This window comes from Equus asinus, chromosome 2 (assembly GCF_041296235.1).
Source record: "Equus asinus isolate D_3611 breed Donkey chromosome 2, EquAss-T2T_v2, whole genome shotgun sequence".
NCBI classification, from domain to species: Eukaryota; Metazoa; Chordata; class Mammalia; order Perissodactyla; family Equidae; genus Equus; species Equus asinus.
In genome coordinates this window covers 189334006-189347066 of record NC_091791.1, presented here as the reverse complement: position 1 = coordinate 189347066, position 13061 = coordinate 189334006, and the positions used below count along the sequence as shown (strand labels likewise).

Sequence of the window (13061 nt, the reverse complement as noted above, 5' to 3'; positions counted from 1 at the left end):
TATGCTTTAAAGCATTATAATGGATGTAATTCGATGAACTGAAATAATTTTGTGTGGTGTAATTCTAATGCAGAAGTCCACATACATTTTTACAAATTTCCACTTGAATTTACCTACCAAGAGGTAATTTTATGATTATGCAGTATTTCTTGCATATTAAGTTTGCTGAATTGCACGCACACACTGTGAAAACGTTAAAATTTTAAACTTCAGTTAAGGGAAAGTATTTTAAATAATATCAACATGACTGTGTGTGAAGAACAGGTTTTGCATAATTTGAACCCTCTTTTAGGAGACCTAAACTTCAACATTTTCGCCCTGAGTATCCACATGCCAATATTCCTGCTTCATGACAATTAAATCAAATGCATTTCAGAAGTACTAATGAGGAAGGGAACATAGTTTTGTTTCTGTGGTGAAACAGTAGTCAGAATTATGATGGTACTTCATAAAAATATGACATAGTGAGCCCATTAAACTACAGAGCATTTCTTCTCCTAGTGAATATAGTTCAGATTTTTTCATTGCATACAGATCATGTCTTCCAAGTTGAGATACACCATAACAAATCGTTATAGTTTTTCCTTTTTATATTTGAGAGAAAGGTGTTTGTCACCGAGGATTTATTTTTATAAACACTTGAAAGTTTGGCCAAGGTACATTGTTTAAATTGATTACCTATGCATTTTATTTCTGTGCTCTACCTCACAGTCAAAAACAATACGAAGGATAAAGTAGCCCTCCAGGTCTTAGTCTAGAAGCCGTTTATGACTCTGTTAGAATCTACGAAATTTTGTTATAATAATTCAGAAATATAATTGTAGTTGGAGTTTGGAGCATAAATAGAACAATGCAATTTATATTTCTTTGTGAGAGTCAGTGTGAGTTAAAAAACAATCTCTATCTTAATAGCAAGAGTGCTATGGAAATTAACAGGAAGCGAACAAGCATACAGAACAGGACCTTTCTTCCTGTTCAAATAGGACCCTGAGGAAGACTGCGGTATTTCTCTCGTCTACTGGATTGGATTCCCTATCATCATAAGATTACAAATAAATATTAAAAACACTTATTGTAACTGTACCTAGAATTTGATTATCAGAAATTATTTTTATCATCCTAGGAATAACTACCTCTAATTCTCTGTCTTATTTCCACACTGCATCTAAAACATCTGCTATGCTTATGTGGAAAGTAATCAGCTTGCTTTATTCAGTGACAGATTGTATTATCTGTACTCGTATAAATAAATGGAAATAAGAGATTTACAAATCAGCCAACTTTTATTACTGTAACACTTAATTCATTCAGGATCACCAAGGGATGAAGTATTCATATGAGAGAATGTTCTAGATACAGGCAGCCCTCTGGACACATGACAGTTTGACTTATGTTGATTTATATTTTTGCTGTTCAGCCAACTACACGCTTACTGTCAACGTATTGCCAGCAAGCAGCAGCATACATATTGAATTGCATCAGTCAGTCTACACTCTGATGTCTGCCCCAAAATGCTCCCAACACTCCCTCTCAGTCTGACCACGAGAGAAGGATGGCAGCATCCTTCACAACCTCTCTGCTTTAGGACGTTTGTCTTTAGCACAAGACTAGGTCTGACCTTGTGTTTTGATCAAGCTGCACAGGGAGCAGAAGGAAGGGAAGGAAAAGAAAATTAATAGGAAAAGTAGGAGCATTTAATACTTTAAAGTCAGTGACAGGAGTTTTGAAATGCTTTGAGCAATGGCAGGATCATTCTGGGGAAAGCAGCTTTGAAAAGTTCAGGAATGATATTCGTGATTTACACATATTAGTTTTGATTTTTAAAATAACCCCATTATTTGATATTGACACCTACCTCCAGGGAACAAGAACTTACTAAGGAACAATAATTGTTTACTTTAAATAAGAAAAATTGTGGATAATTTTATGATCTACTCACCAGTACATAGCTAAGACGGAAAACCCATGTACTCCGCAGCCTGTTTCTCCAGCATCCAATGAAAGGATTATGACTTCAGCTTCATCTGTTTAAATTTCCAGTGTGAGCAGGTGCAGAATATTCTAACCTACCCTTACTAGCCTTCTCCCCAACCTCTCACTTCCCACACAAAGCATCTGGGAAGGCAATCCCTGTATCTTTGCCACGGCTACATTGCAAACCCTGCGTCTACTCCACAACAGTGTTTACTCCCTGCCCCTTCTCACGCCATCTTTTAAAATTAAAACTTTTGGTGACTGAGGAGGTTTCCTCTTTACCATACCAAATTCTCCTGACTCATACTCTCTTATTCCTGCTTCACTCCAGAATTAAACTTGACTGGGAGGCAGAAATCTGCACTTCATTCCATTCATTCTTTTAAAACTGCATAAAAGGAAAATTTGTGATGACAGCATTCCGCTTTGTTTTGATAGAGTATCAGTCTGGTGGGAAGAGTGGAAAATGTTGGATTTTGTAGAATCAGACTCATATATGCCTTAGTCTTTTGAGTTCTGACTTTCTCCAAGATAACATTCCATCGATGTTGTTATCTTCAGGAGAGAAGACTCAGCATCACGTGCCTGAAACCAAGGCGGGAGTAGCCATTGATTTATTCTAATATAGATTCTCTACCAGGCAAGCAGTGCATATCAAAAAAAGAAAAATACCTAAAGGACTTAAAAACCCATGGTTAGGAAAAAGGCAACGCCTTCTTACAGACAGAGTGCCGATGGAGGAAATTATCATGATCTGAAAGAACCATGTGTTCTGAATAAGTGTCTGTCATAATTACATGAAATGTGTTCATCTCAGCCTTGTTCACAATAGCTGAAAATAATTTTAATGTCTGACAATAACAATAGGGTAGTGGTTAAATAATCTTGTATGATAGCATGGAATATTAAAATGGCTTCTCCTTTTCCATATTCAGTGCACTTGAATGTTTATATCACTGATTTTTCTTTTTTTGAATCCTCACTCTTGTGACTTAAACAGTCTTCTGAGGGCTATTTAACCACTTTCCAAATACCTTCCAAACCACCACCGTGACTCAAGAGCAAGTCATTCCTTCCACGGAGCCAAGCTCTAAAGCTTCATCATGGGTTCCATCTGAGGGGACTGAGAATTCATATACTGCCAGCTTAATTCCAAATATTTTAACTCTGGCCTGCCATTTTATTTTGGCTTCAGTGATACAGGACATTTTGGATGCTTTTCAAAGGAATGGTTTTGGACACTCTTTATTAACATACTTATCTCAACATAGGTAGGCAGGAAACCCTCTCAACACAAATTAAATGTAGTAATAAAAACTTGTCAAAGCTTTTTCTCCTATCAAATCATGAAAATTATTGTTATTCTTATGGACTCTAAGTGAGGGACAGGGACTCAATATAAAAGTTGAAAATGAATGCCTCTGTTTACTACTTAGAGATGTCAATTGATAAAGTATGATAGCATGTCAGAGAATGATGGATCAACTTCTTGAAGGTGGCCTAAATTCTCTGAAAATAGCCACAAATGTCCCCTTAAGGAGCCATGTTAAGATATTTTCAAAGACAAAAACAAAAAGAAAAATCTTAGCATTGATAAAAATACAATTTCCCTCTCAATTGTGGCAATGAAATAAGGCTAGAAATTCTATAAAAATGCACACGTCAGCTTGATGTTGGAAACAGCTCTTCATTAAGCTAATTTTTCTTTGGAAGACCAAACTAGATATTTTATTTTGACATGAAGAAATTTTTTCTGGGAATATAATCACTAAATGCATAGGTTACCTTTTAGTATCAAAAAGATTGAAAGGTTTTGCTGGAAGCAAGTAATAATTGGGGGTTATGGAGAAAATTCTAAAAGAGTTTTGTTTCTGTAAAAATGAAATAATAAAAATTTGCTAAATGTCCTTATATTGTCCTTGTTTCCAGAATTTAGTAGTGAAGGGAGAATGACTTCATTCACTGTTCCTTCAGTGCTTATGTATCTAGCCTCAGTGCCAACCGTTGTTCTAGATACTGGAAATTCAAAGGTCAGCTACTAAACACTCAACATAAATAGACCCATAAATATCTTCAAATGTTTAAAAATAAGATGTCAAAGTGAAATCATAGAGGTAAATCATAACATCTGGGGAATATGAGGAACTTAGTCACTGTATTTGCAAGCGATCAAACAGTTTCAGAGATAGTAAACCCTTGTTCTGGGCTTCAGTAAACATACAACTGTTGTAAAGAACCCGGGGCTGATTGATTTCTTAAAATATTTCTGGAAAACCAGTGTTACGAGTATGTTTAGAGAAAATTGGAGGAAATCTATTTCAGAGAAAGACTGCTCAAATAAAAATTTTTCCTTACCCCTGAAAACCAAAAGTGATAAGATTTGTAGTTGTTGCTTTTATTGTATCATCCAATTAAGTTTAATTTTGTTTTAAAATCAACATGGAGCTTTGATGTGAAAAACTACCAATATGCAAAGAAGATGCCATTATTGGTTTTCTTAAGAAAGTTTATGTTTTTTGCAAGTAACACTCTTGAAGAACATCTAGAAGAAAACGTGCCAGGGTTGTTGACAATTTTAGCTATGGCTCCTCAATTTCTCAGTAGAGATTCATCTGCAAGTCAAAGCTCTACATTTAGGTTTGTTTCATTCATGTTTGTAGCTCATTTTTGAAGGTATTCGAGGTCCCGGCATAGAAGGTGACATTGCCATTGATGATGTGTCAATTGCAGAAGGAGAATGTGCAAAGCAAGACCTGACGACTAAGAGTAAGTGTCTCTTCTTGGATTGTTTTGATGTTAGAGTAACGTAATTACTATTAAATTAATGTATTCTAATTTAAAAAAACATTTATATTTAGTTTGTTTACAAATTTTTTATATATGGGATCCCAAAATTTTGAAGATATTTTAAAACCAAAGTATTAAATTCAACTGTAGGCATATTTGACCTAAGATAAAATAAAAGTAATTCTGATTGAGGTCTGTGCAAGGCAAGCACGCTTTGACTTTTAATTAAGATTTTAAAATGTTTTAAATTTATGTTATTAATTTCAGAGGATTTTTTTACTTTTATTAAAATATTTGGCTAATCTCTGTATACTCAGCACATGTTTATATAGCCATAGCTGTTTTTATTCCCCCAAATAGTTTATGAATATGTTTCCTAGCCAACCAAGAAACATATTCAACCCCTTTAACAACTATTTAGCTAACCATTTCAAAAAATTCAGTATTGTGAAGAGCCTTAGTATATATATTAAGTAATGGAGTAGCCTTATGTTTTTCTAGTATAATTAATCTTTGACCAGCACCACAATCTTGTTTAGTAATTTGGTTTCAGTTTTTACTCTGGTTTGAATATTATGGTTTAATGATATCTTCAAATTTTATATTTTCACCAAAATCCATTTTTTAATAAAAGAAATGTAAATAAAAAATGATAAATAATCCAAAAAGCATCATAAGTATGTGTTGGGCTGCTTCTTAAAAGGCTCATCTCCATATTATCCATTTGAAGTTGAGAAATCTAAAAGCATTTCTATTAAAAAATCGTGCGATTGAAGGATTTTAATCGGCCCGTCTGGAATCTTTAATTTTGTAGTCATATAAAGAGTTATCAGTCAAGCTAAATTTACATAAATAAATCATCAATTATTTAGCACATATAAAAGAAGCACGGAGATCCATTTTATGTAAGTCTAGAGCAAATCAGAGTCTTTGTTAATTGCGTATATTTAGTGAGAAATTATGTCAGTCTAGATGCTGAAAGTCAAATTTGTACAACCACCCAGTGATTGCTCACATGGACTGAATTGACTCCATTTTTAAGCATTGTAAAAAGACAAAAACTATGATTGAGTATAACAATGAGCCATTTTTCTCATAGTTTTCACCTTCTTGTCATTACACAGCATTGCAAGTAACACGTTTAGTAGAAATTTCTCCCTGTGTCTGGCTCATTTTCCTTTAGGAAACCAGTAGCTCTACCCAAATGAAGCAGGCTTGTCAAATGCACAGAAAAGCATGCATCTCCCCAGAGGAGAATAGGGTTTCTTTTGAATGTCACGACTCGAATCAGTGACAGTAACATTATAGTAACATCTTTTAAAGAATTTTTACTTGTTGATAATTTAATCACTGAAAACTATTATAAATTAAATTCAGTAAAGTGAATTAAACTTTACAAATGAGGAAACAAGAGGACATAATTTACTGCTGAGAGGAGAAAGCAGAAGTGGGGAGAGGAGCTGCAGTGAACTGACCATGAAAGCCCACTGGCATTATTATTACCCAACAGAGAATTGTCATCATCCACTTTCTTCTCTCAAACTACCAAATCCAGAGAAATGTGCGGCTCTTTTAAATAGGATATATCTATATGTATTGGAGGTATTTTTATTTAGCCTCTTCAAATCAGGGGAAACAATGCTAATTGAACAAAAATATTCTTTTCGGTATAGGAAAGTATTCTGTTACATTCGTGTCTATTTAACTCAGTAAGTTCATTGACGAACAGTGTTTGACGAATATTACATGAACGCTGATTTCTAAGTACAAACCAGCTTGGAAGCCAAAGCCTCTTCCTGAGGGCTCCCAGCCTCTCAGGCAGTAACTGGTGCTGTGGCCACACCAGCCAAAGCTGAGATTGTGTCTTATCTTCAAGACCCAGCTCTCTCTCAGGGGAGAGCCATTCTGTCACTGGAGCCAGGTTAATGAGCTGCTGGGTTTCCCTGTGCTAGCCCTCCTACGTGAGGTGTGCATTCCAAGAGGCTTTAATGAAATACCAGCTGCAGCAGGAATCTCAAGGCAGATCGGTGGAAGGGACTTTTTAGTTAGAATGGACTTCATAGAGCTTCTAAAAACTACACTGAAGAGACAATTATTTACCCAATTTATAGATATTGAACTGACCCAATAAGTATATAAACAGATATAATCCACTATTTGCAGTAGTTCATTTCTCTACCCATAACAATCCCTCCCTAGTTTTCATTGAGACAAGTTCTCTCAGTCTTTAAGCTTACACATTTCTGGAAGATTGGAAAAAAAGCTGACCTTTTAGGATTTCTGACAGTTTTGTCTGTGTGCGTGCTTTCATGGGGCCAGCAGAGCTTCGAGGTGGAACACAGCCACAATTCACACAAACATCTTCTGAACAAGTTTTCACAGCATATCGTATCGATTTAAAAGCTGCAAATAATTTTATTTTATCCAATGTCTAACTGTATATTCAAGTTATTATCCTTCACTTGTCTGTAAAGTGAAGCTGACAAATAAAACAAAGCAACAAAAATGTTCTCTACAAATGTTTTCCATATACTAAAATTGTTTTATTAATTCACCAAAGTTGTGTTGGTAGCTACGTGGAATACTTATGCTCCTGTTTCTGTTTCTTGGCATTTATTTTCCTTGTCTTTAGATTCCGTTGATGGTGCTGTTGGGATTTTAGTACATATATGGCTTTTTCCCATTATCGTCCTCATCTCTATCTTAAGTCCTCGAAGGTGACCTTATACTGGCAGAGGCTATAAAAGATTCACCAGGCACTGGCATGAAGAAAGAGTCTTTGTAAATGGACATTGAAAAAACAAACTACCAAAGATTCCTCTACTGACTACTGACTCAAAAATAAAATAATAAAAACAAATTTTTTTAAGCACTGGGGATAAAAAGACATCATGGAAGTATAACTTATTCCAAACAACATATAAAAGATAATCTTGACCTGAGTAGAGAAGAGACCTTCAGGTGCTTTTGTGGCTGAAAAGATTACAGCGTCATCTGGTCATCTGGTTGAACTCTGGAAAAAAAAAAAAGAGCTATAGAAATCCTTGTCAAAGCACAAAGTCATGGCTGGTTTTGTTTCAAATGAATAGTTTGCTTGTTACCATGGAAACCTAATGGCCTGCCAACAAAAACCTCACTGTAAACAGGGTACGTGAAGAGCTGGTATTTATTTTCCTTTCGAGAAGGTTTTACGTAGAGAATTAAATAAATGTAGGCCCTTTTACCTTTGGTTGTTACCCTTCCTTGAAAATAACCCGAACTCAGAATTATTTAAAGCATTCATGTTCCTCCACACCCCACCTTTATGATTATTCTGTTTCCCCCCATGGCTCAGCTAGATAATGTATGCTGTCTCCTTCTGCATGCACTCCTCTCCAGGGGCTCAACCTGGGCTTACATATTACACAGGCTTATCGGAGTTTGCTTGCGGCCACTTGAACACCCAAACTAAGTCATCTGTTCCAACGAAGAAACCAAACCACCATCTTTTATAAATTGCCATGGAAACCAAGTGCCTTCAATGAAACAAGCCTGAATAATTTTCAACTCAGAAGCTTGCACTGCTAAGAGTGGTTTGTGTAAAACTCTTTTTCTAAACAAACTACAGAGTCTCAATGTGCAAATTACAGGCAAGACAACAAAGCCGCTTCTGAAAAAGAAAGGACCGGAGCTGCTGCGTGAGCCCATGCAGACGAGCTGCTTGTTGCTGGACCTCCTGGACGGCCATGGCCTTCGGCTTCTTGTCCATTAGAAAATCACTTCCTTTGAGACCAGACGTGGGAGCAACGCTTTGTTCTTCCAGGTTATTAAGTGGGTCAACCAGAGTAAAAGGTGGTTAAGATAACACTTAGCGCAGAAGGTGATAAAACACACGAGTGATTTTTTTACTCTCGCCTCCATGTGAAATGAAATTGGCCCTAGCTTTAGAGGGAGCAAGAAAATGTGTATGATTGCAGTGCACACAAACTCTACAGCGGAACTGGGCCTGAACAATCTGGCTTTATTCTAAACACTGAGGGTCGTATGCCTCTGCCCTTTAGTCAGACTCTGTGCAAATTGTGAAATATTATTTTATTATTTTACCAAGATTAAAAACACTTTTACAAAAAAACGAAAACCTGTAAAAATGATTTTGAGCTACCTGAGGACAAATCATACCTTTAACCAGCCAGTTTTCCAACGCATTGTAAATTTCACTTAAACCTGTTGGTTATGAAAATTTGAAGATCTTTTTCCTTAAATTATCTCAGCTTTTAACTTCATTTAAAAAGACTTTTGTCTAAAGAAGAATATTATTATTATTATTATATGTTCTTTCAACACCCCAGGATTAAAAAAAAACTGATTATGCAAGTAATTGGGATATAAGCATTAAATTAGAACATTTGCAAATATTAATATAAAAAGCACAACAAAATGTAGTGGAAAAATGACAAAGCTTGATTTTTTAAAAAAATTCTGTAGAAATGTTTGTGCAAATTCAGTAATTCAACTTAAAAGATAATTTTACAGCTATGTTCAATAAAGCCTCTTTCCAGGTAAGGTATGAAAAGCTGTATGTGTGTTTGTTGAGCAATGTTCACTGATCACGAAAATGAGACTAGTTATACAATTTATCGGTTCCGTGGCCCTGGGATAAATCTTCAGTGCTTCATAAACCCTAATGTCTGCAGGAAGAAAGTTTAATAGGAACACCCTGGCGCACTCTTCTATATTTGTAATAGATGTAAAAAAAAAATGTCAAGCCTTTCAAAGTAAAATATGAAACAGATAAGAAGAACTTGGAATTTAATGTGTATCCTCACAGTTAAAGAGGGGACCAGTTGGAATGTCTAGGTAGTGATAGAATTGAGCTAAACCAAGTCTTTTAAATTAAAAAGAATAAACAAGTGAGTTTCCTAACTTTTTTGAACAAATCAGGCATATTGAAAAAATTTTCAAAATTACAGTCATTTTATCAAACCAAAGAGATTAAAGTAAAGAATATTGGGGCACTTAGCTTAATATTTGCTAAATTTTCCTTCACCTTGGCTTCTATTTTTTGTGGCAACTAACCGTTTATCTCCACTATCCTGTATGAGTGGATCATCCTTTCTAATTGAACTTCTGCACACTCATTGCTGATAATATCAATAAAAATGTTTTAGGTCTAAAGAGAGGCTTAACTCCTTGCTGCCTTCTCTCCTTGATCTTTGATTTGAGTGAGGCTTTTGCAAAAAACTAAGAAGTTTATATTCAGAATATTTGGATATACATGTGTCCTTTCCAGGAAAACAGTCAAGTCTCCTTTTTCCTAAGTAAGCCTGCACAAGAAATTCCTGAAGATGAATGTTTCAATCCTACTGCTAAGCATTCATGAGATACTATAGTCTTTCCCTAACCTTTCACACAGTAAGAATACACAATTCTTCAGAAGTTCATGAGAACTGGCTGGTACTTCAAAAATTAATTTTGATTAGATTTTTGAGAAATTGCAGGTGATTGCCAAGAACAAAGGGGCCATCAGAAGAACTGCGAAGCAATCAGATTTATTGATACAGTAATGAAATACGTATCTCAAGTAGGTTCTGGATCATTTAAACAAACCAACAAACTCAGAATTAGAATCAATTTTTTTCACTCCAGATCAAATGTTCAGTTGCTTTAATTGAAAGTAAGTGGATAAAAATGCAGGAAATTTGGGATAAGTGAAATGCTATTCGTGTTAAGTAGTCTCTTCTTTAATATTAGTAATAATAATGACAACTTTGAAGCACTTCCCTGTTTACCAATTGCCTTCCTTTTCCTCATATTTTTTGTATTTATTATGAGTTGAACTGACCCACATACTCCCCCTTTTTCCTTTTTGATAACATATTTTAAGTGTGATTGATGCCAATATTTTTCTGCTCTTTTATAGGAAAGCATCAGGCAATGGATCATTTAATTTTGGGGGAGAAAGATTATACCATGTAGTCACCATTAGTTAGGAACATTACTCTGTTTCATTAGTTCAAAGATGCTTGCTTCTCCACATTTTAACATCTCTGCAAGCGGGCCTATTTTAATTACAATTGGCAGCATCTGTGTAGTGATATACATAAAATAATGCAGCATCTTAAAACTCATGGCCTCTTAGACATGTTGAAATTCACTAATGTTTCCAGAAGTGCCAAATTATGGCCAATATTATTACTTTTCAACAAACTCAAAAGTGAGAAAAAGATACCCCATCAGCTTGTTAGGATTTATATGAAATACTCGTTGACTATGCATTATTTAAAAATAATGTAACTTTTACTTTGTGCTTTTTGAAAATCTGAGACTTCTCTTATATATGTTATATACATACCTAGCCTTGCTTTCTTTTTTCCTGCTACCTCCTTTTTAGTTCCATCGTGAATTACAAACTGCTACTACGTATCCCTGATCTAAAATATTTTCTGGTTTCATGTGATTCATAGTACTTAGTAGGTTAGAAGTTTGGCCTGTCATTAAATTTTCTTTAAGAGATTAGAACGATGCATGGAACACCACAATGTCATGCAATAGACTAAACTCATGGTACTTCATTTCACATATATCAAAACATGGACTTTGGCATGGCAATGAATTATGATCACTATAATAATCCGAATTACAAACCAACTGGTCAGTTACATCTTGTTGCAAATAGTAAAAATATTCCCATTCTTTACTTTATTTTCAAATACAACAAAATATGAATGACAACTGTACTAACTTTTCACCAAACATGCATTTTTATTTTAACGACTTTGTAATAAACTTATCTGTCAAAAAATGTAATTTGAAGAACAATTAATTTAATTCTAGATTTAAGACTGTGTGAAACTGGCTATGGTATTTTTCATGGTCTATTCTTGTTTGGTTGTTTTTGATTAGTGATTTGAAACACGGTGACAGACTCATCTGATTTTGATGGTGTGATTGAGTTAAAAGGATTCTCTTGAATGCATGTTCTTTATCAAAACCTTTTTTTTTTTTTTAACGTGCCTTTCAAAGATCAGGGCCTCTCAACAGACACTGAAACTGGAAAAATTTTACTCCAAATTCCTTTTCTTCTTGGTTGACAACTACTTCTTACTAATTGCTACGCCTGCGTCTCCACAAAGCAGAAGGGGTACTCTTCTTGCAACTGGCTAGTTGATGTCAATGAGGAGTTATTGCATTTTCTATGAAAACAATAAAATCATAGGGTTCTGTCCCAAGTTAGTTCCTTTCCTACAATATTCCCTTTGTGGCTAACCAATTTAATTAGTTTTCTTAGTGCTTATTTTTAAAAAGCAATGTCTCTGGCATTTTCTACTTCAACTTAGGAGAAAAGCTACCACAGAATGATCAGAACTTTTTTTCAAATCTGATATAAAAAGTTCGTTGCTGAGTATCCATAATATTTATAAGTATATATATATATATATATGTTATTGCATAGAAAAAGTAATTCTTAAAGACTTGAAGTTTTAATGTGAAATCTGTCAATTCAGAATCAATCCATCATATGTTCATGTTTGCTTGGAAACAGAAGTGAAAGTTAGGGAGAAATAAATATTCCATATGTTTGTATATGGACTGCTTTATTGACATATATTAATATAAAGGTTATTAAATTATGAGTGGTGATTTCACTACCCTGAACCCACATGAGTATATTGAAATTAAAGAATTGAAATTCAAAATTTTGAGTAGGGCAGAGGTTAAACTCTGGGTAGAAACTGAAATAGTTTTGTCAAGGGAATATTTACAACTGATTGAATTTCATTTCAATTGTACTAATTTTCCATGAGTTGACCTAAAATGTATTCTTATTTTTCAATAAAATGATGGGAAATTCTATGAAATAGGGATTAGCTTGTTAGTTTCAGTTTGTTTTTGTATTGCTCTTAATTGTTGTCCTGGATTTCCAGGATATCATTTTTATTTCTTGAGTCTCATCAGTATATTTCAATGTATACGTTTAATCAAATATACATTGTGTTCAATTTATATTGAATATTAGTTACATTTTAGGACTCAAAGTTTAGTTTTAACTTACTTTTCCTTTTGACATTTTCCTTCTGCTAAATAGTTTCAGATAGCTGTATGTTATTTTCCCTTGAATTTTCTTTCAATAAATGAAATTATGTTAAATACTCTATTAGTGTTTGGGGGAAATTTCTGCTGTCAATAAGCACTTAAGTTCAAAACAAAAAGATGTTTAGAATGGCGATTATGTTTGCAAATTAAGATGAAAACGCTATCATCTCTCTCACTATTAAGCTTTTACGGACTCAGCACTGCGGCGAAGCGCAATTAGTCCATTA

The 13061-nt window shown here is 34.5% G+C and overlaps 1 protein-coding gene across 1 annotated transcript in view; it reads left to right on the top strand.

Moving 5' to 3' along the window:
- Positions 1-12983, top strand: part of MDGA2 (MAM domain containing glycosylphosphatidylinositol anchor 2) — a 780771-nt gene extending 767788 nt beyond the window's left edge. Inside the window, 2 exon segments of the mRNA XM_044765576.2 lie at positions 4635-4740; positions 7394-12983. Of these exon segments, the coding sequence (XP_044621511.1) occupies positions 4635-4740; positions 7394-7482 (195 nt within the window). The 3' untranslated portion in view covers positions 7483-12983.
- The last annotated feature ends 78 nt before the right edge of the window (positions 12984-13061 follow it).